Source organism: Zootoca vivipara, chromosome 1 (genome assembly GCF_963506605.1).
Source record: "Zootoca vivipara chromosome 1, rZooViv1.1, whole genome shotgun sequence".
Classification (NCBI taxonomy): Eukaryota; Metazoa; Chordata; class Lepidosauria; order Squamata; family Lacertidae; genus Zootoca; species Zootoca vivipara.
The window spans coordinates 127,207,172-127,219,928 of record NC_083276.1 but is presented as its reverse complement, the minus strand read 5'-3'; the positions used below and the strand labels follow the sequence as shown (position 1 = coordinate 127,219,928).

The 12,757-nt window shown below is 51.2% G+C and overlaps 1 protein-coding gene across 2 annotated transcripts in view; it reads right to left on the bottom strand.

Moving 5' to 3' along the window:
* The window catches only part of NRP2 (neuropilin 2), a 222,936-nt gene extending 212,421 nt beyond the window's left edge, over positions 1-10,515 (bottom strand). For both annotated transcript variants that reach the window (XM_035137736.2, XM_035137744.2), the window contains exon 1: positions 9,461-10,515. In XM_035137736.2, coding sequence (XP_034993627.2) covers positions 9,461-9,533 — 73 coding nt within the window. In that variant the 5' untranslated portion in view covers positions 9,534-10,515. The remainder of the gene's footprint in view (positions 1-9,460) is intronic.
* Between the last annotated feature and the right edge of the window lie 2,242 nt (positions 10,516-12,757).

The following is a 12,757-nucleotide window of genomic DNA, read 5'->3' as shown; positions in this document are numbered from 1 at the left end:
TCTTCGTTACTCGAAACATTCGTACATCGAGTTACTCGTAAGTCGAGGTACCACTGTAGTGCATTCCCAGGATGTTGAGAAGATGCTTGGAGAGTTCCACCCTACTACATGCTCCCATGAACCTTACACACCTTCACTTTCCAAAACTATCTGGTGGGGACTGGTGAATGTGCCCAGGGGGTGATAAATGCCTCAGTGTGGGAGGGGGTGTTTCTTCCTACCTTGAAAGAGGTGGTGGTGGTCCTCTTCCTTAAAAGGACCTCCATGGACTCTTAACGGTTGTCATAGCCACCCACCAGCTCACCACCTGCCAACATCCTCTCTTGTTCTTCAATGTATGTTTGGATTAAGTTGATTATCTTGATCAATTTCAATCTGGCTTCAGGTCTGGTTTGGGGACCAGAACAGCTTTGGTCACTCGGGCCGATGACCTATCTTGGGACAGAGAGGAGCAAGATACAATCCTGCTTATTCTTCTCAGCAACTTTTCATACCACGGACCACAGGATCCTCCTGGGATAGTCCCACTGCTCCCTGGAGGGCTGGTTCCAGAGGGTAGCAACGTGTGACTCCCATCCTAGCAATCTTGCTTGAGGTCCCACAGAGTTCTCTTCTGTCCAATGCTATGGCCATCCATAGATCTGGAGCTTGTGACACCCAGCTACAAGCCAATAAACTGGCGCTTGATCCTGACAAGAGGGGAGGTGCTTTGGGAATTAGCTTGTGGTCTGTTCTAGACACAGTTGTACTACCCTTCCCCCCCCCCCCCAAAGAAGCAGGTCTGTAGTCTGAGTCTGAGTCCTGGGTCCAGCATGGTTAGTGAAGCACGAGAGGCCTTAAGAGTGAGGAATGCCTGTTACCAGCTACGGCCTTCCAGGGTCACAAATATTTGCCAGATTAAGCCTCATGATTAGATTACTGCAATGCTGAATGTTCAGCTGCCCTTGAAGACAGTTTGGAGATTGCAGCTAGCGCAAAACACTGTCACTCAGTTATTGCCTGGTGCATCTGCATGCAGTCATAGAACACCTTGCAGCTCTTGCAAGAGCTGGACTGGTGGGAAATATACTACCAGGCCCAAATTAAGTGTTGGTATTTGAAGTCCCGCATGGCTCGGGGTTCCAGGTGTTCGTTGAAGCACTTTCTCCCCTACCATCCATTCTGGGTCACATGGTCAGTAGGGACAACCCGTCAGTGGTCTCGGGTTGCTACATAGCAACATGTTCAAGAGCCTTCTTTGTTGTGGCCCCACAACTATGGAATTGTCACTGGATCAAAAGTCTATGGCAGTACGCATGATGGAAGCTTTGTTTTCATTTGCTGGCGGAAACCCACCAATCTCATTCTCCCAGTCATCTGTAGCAAATCAGTAAAGACCACCCGCTGGTGTTAGGCGCTCTCATGCTATTGGACCTACTGGTAGTTAGGTCCTACTGGTAGATTAGATTTTAATCGCTATTGTGCATTTGATATATCTGGTGTGTGGGTGTTTTGATATTGATGGAAGATCATCACTCTGATGCCGTGAAGGGTGGTCTACAAATTTAACCAGTGGAATAAAAAAGTACGCTTTAAGCACTTTTGGTCATTTGGGAGGAATAACTGAAGTAAGTAAAACTTTAATACGGTCAAAGACCAGCAAATCTGGAGTAGGAAACTTTCCCATGTTACATCACCCAGAAATATCTGTGCAGACAGTCAAGTCGGGCCACGGTGTTGGCCTGGCCCTCATCGCTGGGTCCTCTTCCTTCAACAAACATGGCTGCCTACACCTTCTCATGCATAGCAGTGCTGCTGTGCAATTGGAACAGTCCTACACCTTGCTTGCGAGTGTGAATTTCTCTGCCAGAAACTGCACCTCACGTGCCGCTGTTGCAGGAATATTATGACCCAACAGCAGCGGTGAGATTAAAACCACAGCCTCGCTCCCCACAAATTAATGCGTGACCAGGGCTGCAGAACAGGGCCTTGTTTTCGCTTTCCCATTGCAGCACACGGCTATGTCATGCAGACGTTTTTCTGCCCTTTCGGCACTTTCCTCCAGCGCACTTTTCCCTCTCTTGACCAGAGCACGCTGCGGGGTTGAGATTCAGAGCCACAGGTGACCACGTGGGCTTGCCTTGTAACAAGGGGGGTTGGCCAAATGGCAGCTTTTCATCTCTTCAAATTGTAGCAATCGGAGACGCAACAGGGACAGGCTTGGGCTGTCGCACCCCCTGCTCCTCGCTTCCCCTGTGGATTTAATGTAGGTCATATGCTTTTTCTAAAGGCAGTGATCTACCGAGTTACAGGACGTTTCTTTATCTTCGGTAAATTGAGTAGTCCGGGTTCAAGTTCTGGAGCTTGAAGACCAGCACCGCACAGGCAATCTCCCCGAACTGAATACTCCACGAGGGTTTTCCTCTGAGTCTGCACCCAATGCCTAAACCAGCAGATGGCCTCTTTGCTGTGAGAGCTACATTGGAAGCGTGAGCCAAAAGGGCAAGGGATAAATAGCCCTGGAGACAAAACTCCCACCACCGCCGCCTTCAGATGTGGTCTGTCTGGGTCAGGACCAGGGCAATAAAAGAAAGCCACTGGCTTCCTTCTGAAGAGAGCAGAAGGAAACGGGGAAGGGAGGGAACAGCAGGCAGGGAGGATGGGCTTCCTCTTCCAGGGCTATCAATCAAACACCTTTCAATAAACACTAAAGGCAAATTGTTGCAACCACAAATCTCCACCAGCAGCAAAGGATCTCCAAAGCCTAGCTTGTAGGGTTGCATATATATGCAACACTTTCTAAGAGTGTGGATTTATAAATATTTAAATTAAATTAATCAAATAAATAAGCATGGCTCCTGCTATTCTCCTGGGTTATGAGTTTTCACATTTGCTTAAGCAGGAAGGTCGACTTTGAAGTGTTACCCCCGCCTTGGCAAATCAACTCTTTACTGACTCCCCTTTTACTTACAGTTATAGCTAAAGCCACACAGGAGTCGCCGTCGCTACCCTGCCAATTCTGTATTCACAATGAAGAACCGTATTAGATTTACGGGCATTGAAAATAGCTGGGAATCGCACCTAACACTACCCCCATGCAAGTCCAAAAGAGAGAATGCACTGCCTTAAAGGATATAATCCTGAACCGCATTAAATTATCTTGATTAAATTACCTTACCTTCCCGAGTAACTTTTACACAGGAGTAGTTCCACTGATGTCAACAGTATTACACGGGGTTGGCCTACAAGCTGCTCCCTTTCTCCTCCTCCTCCTCTTTATCATTAACAGCTTTACTCATCCAAAGCAAGTTTCGGGCCTCTTTGATTATATTTGTAAAGAGCAGAGATTCAATCAAACTAAGTCAAGCGGCTGGGGCGATATAGCTTAATCACAGCTCTGCTCTCCTCTATTAACTTTATGCCGGTATTAAGGAGAAATCAATCAGCTGAAATGAAGCATTAGCCACAATTTCCTCCTCACGTGGGAAAAGCAACAACAGGCAGAGGTTCATTTGCAACCGAAATTGTTCCTGAGGATCGGGAGAGATCGAGAATGGTTCAGCTCTGAAAATGAGGGAGCTTCCTTCGCGATACATCTTCCTTGGGTTCCTAAGCACCTCTTACATTTACACTGAAAGCCAGGGCTGGGAACTTTGCTGAGCAGCACCGAAGGCCGTGGCAAAAACATATCATAAGTCGGAGAGCCGCCCACCATCGTTACATCTAATTAATGCAATCTGCATATCATTTCCCACAAACACGGCAGATGCTAAACTACAGTTGGTGGACATAGTTGCGCAGATCTTGCTCCTGCAGCAGTCCTTGAAAAGTCATAGAATCATAGAGTTGGGAGAGACCACAAGGGCCATCCAGTCCAACCCCCTGCCAAGTCTTAACACGTCTTCTAATTTACGAAGCTGAAAGTTTGGAAACCTAAAGGCAGGCTGGCTTCTCTTCTTTTTACTTGCATACTTGAATCTGAAAGCTTTCCTATCTGTTTGCCAGCAGCAACTAATTTATCTCTGAAACCTTGAGGACTAGGCAGTTCATTCAAAACTGGTGCAAGGAAAGTTTCTCTAAAAACAGCTACAAGACAGCGATAACTTCGGGCAGCAAACACAGATGCTGCCCAGCCACATTCGCACGGGACACCCCCATCTCATTAAAATTAGTAAATCCTTCTTATGTGATGTGAGAACTCTCAGCTCAGCTACATCGGCTGAACATTCGCCAGCCTTCTTTTCTGAATTCCAACTGGTCGACCTTTGCTGTTCCAGTCATTTACAGCTCCCACAGCCATAATAAGCCTCGATCCTGTATGGGAAGCCCATTAAAAGGTACCACTTAGGGACTCTGAGCCGATTTGTCTTACCCATGTTCTTGTATTTTGTTTGGGTGGGTAATCTTTGTCTTAATAGAATTTTTATGGATTGCCTGGGTTTTGTTTCCGCTTCAGCGGCCTAAGCAAATCAATGCCAAGTGGTAAAAAGAGATTGTTCTTCGCTACAAACAGGGACAGCAGCCCTCCCTGCCCGAAAGGAAAGGAAGAGAAAGTCAGCCACAAAGACTCGACTGGGCAAAAGAAAACCCCTGGAACCACAGGTGCTGCTACATTTCGGCCTACGAACAACGTGGGAAGCAAACTTAGCTGCTGTCTTCTCCAGCAGCCGCCGAGAAGAATCCAAGCCACCTGTTTTTACACCTCTCCCTAACTCTTGTTCGCAATGCCATTTGGTTTGCATCAAGCATTTTCTGGAAGCATACAGAAAGTCCCCCACAGCGGCCGGCCGGCCGGGAGAAAAAGTTACATCATTGCACTGCAGCGGGGGGACAGAATCCTGACACCTGCAGTTCTGCCAGCAAATCTCTCCACGTGCTCCAGAGAGGGCTCTCTGAACGCCACAGCTGCAGAGCCCAAACGGAGATGCTTCTTATTCACAGAATCCTAAGCGCTGGGAGGGACTCCAAAGGCTGCTTCGGCCAATCCTGAGCCAGGAAGGCAGCCCTCTCCATTCAGCAGCCTCACCTTCTCCTCCCCCCCCCCGCACATCTATGCAACCCGCAGTGAGCCATAAGCAGGTACATCTGCTCAGCCCTAGCAAGCCATCCACATGCTCAAAACCCAGAAAAATCACCTTTTTTTTGTACGCAATTACATTTTTATTTGCAAAGCTAAGCAGGTTTCGAAGCGGGTGGGGGAGACGGCATGTCAAGATTCCGGCATTGCAGGGGGTTGGACTGGATGACCCTTGGGGGTCTCTGACAAATCTACGATTCCATGAATCCAAGAAAATATATGCCTCAATCTTGAGGTTCACAGGGCACAACATGGTGCGGACAAGCAATACCTGACTTGCCGAAAGCAAGTTTGTGCCGTGGCAGACTGACCTGCCAAGATACACTTTCCTGTTCTCGCCTAAGCCACACTTGCCCCTGCACATGCTTACAGATCCTGCCCACGAAGAGCTCTGGGGCCTGCACAAGAGAGCTGAACAGGAACAGGAAGGAGGCAGGCAGCTCCGATGAGCCTCCTCCACACAGATTGCTCGGCAGCTGTTGCGTTCTGCCTAAATGGGTACTCTCCAGGGCTCAACAGCTGGGCAGGGAAGCAAGGGTACTACTGCCTGCAAATCTTCAACAGCGCCACACACCTGACACCCCCAGCCCCTTACTTCACCGTGCCTGCGTGTGCTGTGCCTCTGGCAAAGTGGCGTGCTAGCTAGGTTCCTCAAGCCCTCCAACCTGGCCTTGGTGGCTGCCAAGCAGAGGTTCCACTGCAGTCTCCAAGACAGCAGCCCTAGTCTCCGCAGCACAGAACGAGTGCCAGGAATTCGGGAACAAGCTTGCATTTTACTACCGCTTCCCCTTTTCTTCACCCCACCCACCTCCATTACTTCAATCACATGTTTCTGCTTTCCCTGCCGGTTTCACTTAAATCATCTGGCAAAGTGGGGGGTGGGGGAGAGGAGCGGATCCCCTGGAGGGATTCCACAGCACAGTGGCGATGAGATGGCTCATAATCTACTTAGAGGAGAGGGGTTTTGCAAGGAAAAATACAGCTCCCGGCAACCACCTTGCTTATCCCCAGGAGTCAAACATCCACTCTGGAGCAGCTCTTGGAAACGGTGCACACCAGCTTTTCAGAGGTGACTTCAGGCACGCATGCTAAACCGAGGCGATTGCTAGGGCTAACAGCTCCAGAGAGCAAGGAAGTGTGTTTCATTACCCCACATCACTTTTACCCCAACTTGGGGTCTTATCCCCAGTCCAAACGGGAGAGCAGAGCCCCTTTCTGCTCACGGCCTATTTTCCTCCCTTCCATTCCTTTGGTGCCCTGGTTTACTCTCTGAGCAAATCAGCCACTGAAGCAAGTTAAGAGCACCCTTAAGGGGTAACCGAAGGCAGAAACAAGAATCGGACTGAGTTTCCCTCCCCTGAACCCACCTTCTGCCAACACTCTCCCCTCTAGATGTTGTTTCGGTTGGCTGGTTGCTGGGTGTGGAGGCCTGGGCATGTTTCAAGCAGTTTTATGCTTTCCTCCTTTTTTGGGGGGAAGCAAAGCGATGCGGCGATCCCTCACCCTGGACCACAATTGGGTCTCTTCAGCCAGTCCATTCTCATCTCGCTTGTTTCATAGATCATTTAATTCATCTGTAATCTCTCCCCCCCCCAAAAAAAGGCTCCCATCTCTATAGTAGCTGGTCTTTACAGCGATGAGAACAGAGTTTGCAGCTAGCCATACACAAGGGAGAAAAAAAATGGCAGGTCAGGCGGGCATTCCGTCCATTCTCTCTCGCCCTAGCATGGGTAAAGATCAAGCGGGCAAACCTCTCGCCCTGCAAGGGAAGGCGGAGGTGCCCACCCCTGCCTTCAGCAAGTGAGCTTTTCTCCTAAAGGCGTTGTTTGCGAAGGGATGCTGCGGGGTTGTTTTTAAGCGAGGGGCGGAGTGATGGTAGAGCGGCTGGCGTGAAGGGGGGGGGGGGTGAGGCTGGAAGCAAGCAAGAGCATCCTCGCAAAGCCAGCTTCTCCTGACGGGACTTGATGCATTTGTTTACACGCCGCCTAGCCGAGGAGAGGCGGGCACTGCCGCAAGGTTCAAGCCTTGCCAAAAGGGAGAATCTGCTGCTGCTGGCGGCGAGCAGCACGCTCTGCGCCCGCCGCACGAAGCGCCGCCGCCGCCGCCGGGAGAGACCCGGGAGGAGCGCGCTCGCTCGGCGGCGCCGGGCGCTTTACGCACGCGGCCCTGGCCAAGGGACCGGCCCGAGGCTTTGCAGCTAGGCGTGAAACGAGGGGTGGGGGGACGTCCAGAAATACAAAGAGAAAAATAAGTGTGTGTGTGGGGGGGGATAATATACAGCTTTCATTAAAAACAGGGCGTCCGCCCACCCACCAATAAAACGCTTCGCTTGCCTTGCTGCAGTCGGGTGCCGCCGCCCTTGAATGCTGGCAGGGGTTTCTGTGGCCAGACAAACACCCAGGGGGTGCCAAGGCTGTCCAGTTTAACACTTCGGAACCGCCACCGCCTGCGATTTGCGGCACGGGTTTAGATCTAGCCTAGGGTGGAGAGGGGTTTTCTCCTCTCTGGTTTTCCGCCAGGCCTTCCTTGTCTCAGAGAGGTGCCGGGGCTCAAACCCACTTAAGGAGCCCATCCTCTGACGCGGAAGCCGCGCGCTCTCCGCCTTGGCCAAGGTGCTCTGCGAGAAAGGCACTCTGCTTATGCTCAGGGCCGCCCGCTCCCTACGACTTGATCTCCGGGGCCAGGAGATCCCCCGGCTCAAACTACACCCTAGTTTCCTCACCAGCAAAATGGTTTCCTCGTTTTTGTTTTTTTAAAGAAAAATTAAACACGCGTACCCCTCGCCAGGATTCGTGCGAGGATGGACTGGCGGAGGTTAAGCTTGGCACCGTGGTTGGGCGCAGTTTACCTGGGGGGCAGCCAGCGCCACAGAGCTCGGAGAGGCTTGCTTGCGCGTAACCGTGCGCAGGCAAACGCCGCTGCGATCCTTAGCACGCTTACTCGCGAGGAAGCCCCAATGAACAGAGCGGGGCTGGCTTCTAAGAAGACAAGCCTGGAAGAATCGCGCGGCGGGGATGCCGACCACTCGCCCCAAGCTGCAGGGATAGCGCGGGCTACGAGCATCATTCCCTTGCCTTCCGAGCGCTTCTCCAAGGCTGGTGCTGCCTCGCTCGTCTTCCCTCCCTCTCCCAAATCCTGTTGTTTTGCTTCTAATCTGCCTTATCTGAGTTTTCACTGCCTGCTCGGTGGCTAATTCGGAGGAAATGAGTGTCAGCTCTCAGATGGAGTAATTAAGGCGGACGGGTTTAGTGCGCCCTCTTCGCCAGTAAGCGGGGATTAGCTCCAGACTCCTTTTTCAGTAACAAGACTAGAGGAGGGATTTTTGTTTTTGTTTTTAAAGAAACAAGGCCATTTTACTTTTGGTACTAATAATTCATTGCGGTTTGGGTTGGGGAAAGCAGTCTCCCCTTATCTCAGCATGGCCTTGCCATAATTCTTTCTCCTTCCACCCCCGCCTGGTTTTTTTTTGGGGGGGGCGGTTTGGTCAGCTCCACCAAGAAAAGTTTCCATCCTACTTTGCAAGGTTGTCCTTGCCTGTTTGTCTGTGCTTTGCTGATACAGTAATTATTTCTCTTTAGCGGGCTCTTTTCTCTCTCCTCACCCCCCGTAAGCAAAGCCACACGACGGGGGTGTGTAGGGGCTGGGAGACACCAACACTTTCCCCAGTTACCGCAGCTGTTAGATACCAGGCAAAAAGGTGTGATGTTCTTACTCTCCCCTCCTCAACTGTACTGTATTCAGAAAACGCCACCAGCTTTTCGACTTCTGGAAGCCCGCTGGTTCCCCCTTTTCATTTGCAAGAGATGAAAACGTGGGGAATCTGCGAAATGCATCCCAAACGTATAAATGATTTATTATGTCTTTCTGCTCAAAGATAGAGAGCTCTCTTCTGGGCAGCTCTCCGGGGAATTACGCTCAGCATAAACGGAGTGAAGGGGGGGGGGGAGAGAAAAAGAGTCTTGCCTCCGCCCTCGGAAAAATTGCAAGTCTAGGAGACTTTGTAGTGTTTTCAAACCTTTGATTTATTCCATATGTGACAACAGCATCAGAAAACCCTAAACAGCCTCCCTCCTGCCTATTGCAAAGCGTACCATCTCCGCTACAGCCAACTCTACTGGAGGTGAAAGTTGGATTTGGGGGAAGAAGAAGAGTTCTGGGTTCGTGGATGCCAGCAGATCCACTGGATAAATTTGGCGGCGCAAATGGGACTCGCCCGCTCACCCTCACCCCCAACCTACACCCCATAGCTGTCAAGTTCTCCCTTTTTTAAAGGGAAATTCCCTTATGCTGAATAGGCTTCCTCGCGAGGAAAGGGAAAACTTGACAGCTATGATACACCCCCCCCCCAAATGTGAAAGGCAAAATCATTGACATGAACGTTGGGAATACTCTGGTTCGCCTTACCTGCTTGCCCCGTGACTCCAGATCCGACCAGGTGCAGAAGCAGAAGTGCCCAGAGGAGAGGAAACGTATCCATTTTGGGGAGGAAATGCTTGGCGGCAGAAGGGCGATTCCTCCCAAGCGGCGTGGGCTCGGCGACGCGGGTGGATTGGGGGGGGTAGCGAGGTGTTTCCTTCGCAACTCCCTTCTCGTCCTCTTCCTCTCCGTGGGGCCACCGAGACGCAGACTCCCCTTCGCCAAGACTTCGAGTCCCCTTCGGTGCTCCCTCCGCGCCGCTCGCCGATTTAAACACACACACGCGCGCACGCAAAACCCACTTCCAAAAAGGATCAGGACGCCGAAGGGAAACTCCTCACATTCGCCAGAGGAAGGAGGCGCAGGCAGCTGCTCGGGAAGCCGCGCGCACCCGCCCGAATGGCACACACGGCGCTGGGGATCAAGGCGGAGACGCGCGCACGCCTTTACGCAGGAGAGGGAGAGCGCGCCAGTTCTTCAAAGTGGCGTTCCCTTTAGCACGGCGTCGCTGCCAACGCTCTCCGAGCCGAGCCGCCGACAGAGAGGTGCCGCCTGGGCATCGCCAGCAGCCGGGCTCAGCCTCAGATGGACGTCCACACGCACACAATCCGGAGCGAGATGGCAACGGGTCTCGCGAATGCTGCTGTTGCTGCTGCTGCTTCCCAAGCCCCGGAGTCCGGCGATGTCCCTTGTCCCTCCTCGCCCGCCTGCTGCCCCTTTGCGCTCAAGGGCTGCTGGTGGTGGTCAGTTTCACGCTAGAGGCGTTTTCCGGATGCAGCGCCGGGAAGTGCTGCTTGCTGTTGCTATTGCTGTTGCAGCCGCCGCCGCCTTCCAGATGCAGAAATCCCCCGGCTGGGGCGCGCGAGTTTTGCTCCAAGCCGCCGCCGCCTTGCTCCTGCTGCTGCTCCTTCCTCCTCCTGGGCTTTGCGCGGCTTTCCCCCTCTGGAGCTGAGCGTTGCCGGCGCCCTGTCGCCTCGCTTTGCCTGCCTCTCGGCTCGCTCGCCGCCTTTTCAGGCAGAGCGGCATGTGCATGTCAGACAGAAAGGCAGAGCTCTCCGATTACACGCTCTCGCAGGGCCCGCCCCTTCGATGTTTCTCATTTAAGCCCGACGCGCCGAGAGGGGAAGGGGGAAAAGGAGGCAGACCCGGGAACGCCGAGCAGGCCACGCTCGCAACTCGGCCGCGATCCAACGAAAAGGGAGAAGGAGAGGAAGAGGGAGGTTGGAGAGAGGAAGAGCCGAGGCAGCAGCGGCTCTTCTGGATTCCCTTGCAAGATCAAAGCGGCGGCGGCTGAAACTGGTGTGCCCCCCTCCCCCGCAACTCCTGCGCTCCCGGCTGCAATCCGCGCCTCGCCCTTGGCAGAAGCAACAAGTCCAGGGCAAACGCTCCTCTCGCTTTGCACATACACACAAACGACAGCATCCTGCGCTGCGTAGCTTTATATTGGCGGCGGCTGGTGGGCGATTCTTGCAGGCTGGGCTACCCTGGTTTATCCCGGCTTGGATCTGTATATGACATGTTATTATGTGGAAGGGATTATTTTAAAGAGCACATTATTTTTACGCCCGGGAAACGGGGCTGCAGGAGGGAGAGAAGGGGCGAGGTGATCGCGTTGGAATGCAAAAAAAGAGGAAGCCTTGAGCTCAAAACACCCGCCCACACAGAGTGAGACACACAAATAACACTTAAGAGGCTGGCAGGAGACACGTTGTTTGCTATAACACCGTGGAAGGGTTTTTACTTAAAACTTGCCAGCAGCAGCTCAATAAATAAATTTACCTCTGGGATAAGGCCAAGTATGTAAAGACTCAGCCTTATAAAGAGATTGAGGCAGAGTCTACATGGTGAAGGAAGAAAATTGCAACGCAGTAGGAGGCTGTTGGTCCATTAAAGGGTAACACTGCACAGGCTTTCCTGCTGCACAGAACTCTTCATCAGGCAGAAAAAAACGATAGAATTGGAAGGGACCTCGAGGGTCATCTAGGGCAGGCATCCCCAAACTTCGGCCCTCCAGATGTTTTGGACTACAATTCCCATCTTCCCCGACCACTGGTCCTGTTAGTCAGGGATCATGGGAGTTGTAGGCCAAAACATCTGATCTGGGGAGTCCACCCCCCTTTGCAAGGCCCCGTGTGAGGCTCAAACCCGCAACCCTGAGATTAAGAGACTCCCCTCCCGACTGAGCTAGCCTGAAAACCTCAGTGTAATATGGAAACGCATGCATTCTTATGCCTAGGTCTCAGTGAAGTGGCTTTACCTATTTCCCATTCCTTCCACAATCCTCAGAGCGTTGACCTGCAGTTAGCACCCAGTCAAAACTGGTAGGACTTAAAGGAGGACTAAGGAACCTGTGTGACCCCCTTGGATGTTGTTGGACTGTAACTCCCATCATCCTGGGCCATTGGCTGTGCTGGCTGGAGCTGAAGGGAGTCGGGAGTCCCTTGGAGGACCACATATCCCCTTCCCCCCATTCCTTGACTTGGGAGGCCGATTCCCATAACCACATCTTGACACTGAAGGCACCTATGTCAGTGAAGTGCTGGTGTCGAAGGAAGGACGTGAGGCAGGCTGACTTTTAGCAGGTCCCTCTGTGCTTTAGGAGCACCTGGCTGTATCCCCAAAAACTGTGTGCCATAAGCTAGACACATAAGCTCTTCCACATACGGTGCTGGAGGCGGGAATTTAGCCAGCTGCAGGCCAAGACATTCTGTTTTTGTTTTTAATATTTTCAAATTTGTACCTTTCATTAGTTTTACAATCCATTTAACATTTCAAAATTTGACTTCCTTCCCTTCCCCCTCTTTCTGCGGTTCCTTAGATTCATTTTTTCTATCTTCTGCATATCCAGATTCATTTAACTTGCTGATTTCTTTACTGTAGATATATACTCTCATAAAACTGCAGGTTATTATATTAATCCTGCTAATGTTTTTATCTGTTTACAACTTATCTGTAGATATTCAATAAACCATTTCCATTCTTTTATTAAAAGTCTGTTAGCTTGATTTTTTTATTCTTCCAGTAAGTTTTGCCATTTCTGCAAGTTCCATGAGTTTTTGTATCCATTCTTACTTTCCTGGGACTTCTGCTTCTTTCCAGTTTTGGGCAAGTAACATTCTTGCTGTTGTAGTAGCATACATAAATACATTTCTATACAATTTAGGTAGTTCTGTCTCTATAAATGCTTCTGGGTTGTTGTTTTTTACAAACATTATTTTAAACATCTTTTTCAATTCATTATGTATTATTCCCCAATAAGCTTTAACCTTACTACAAGACTACCAC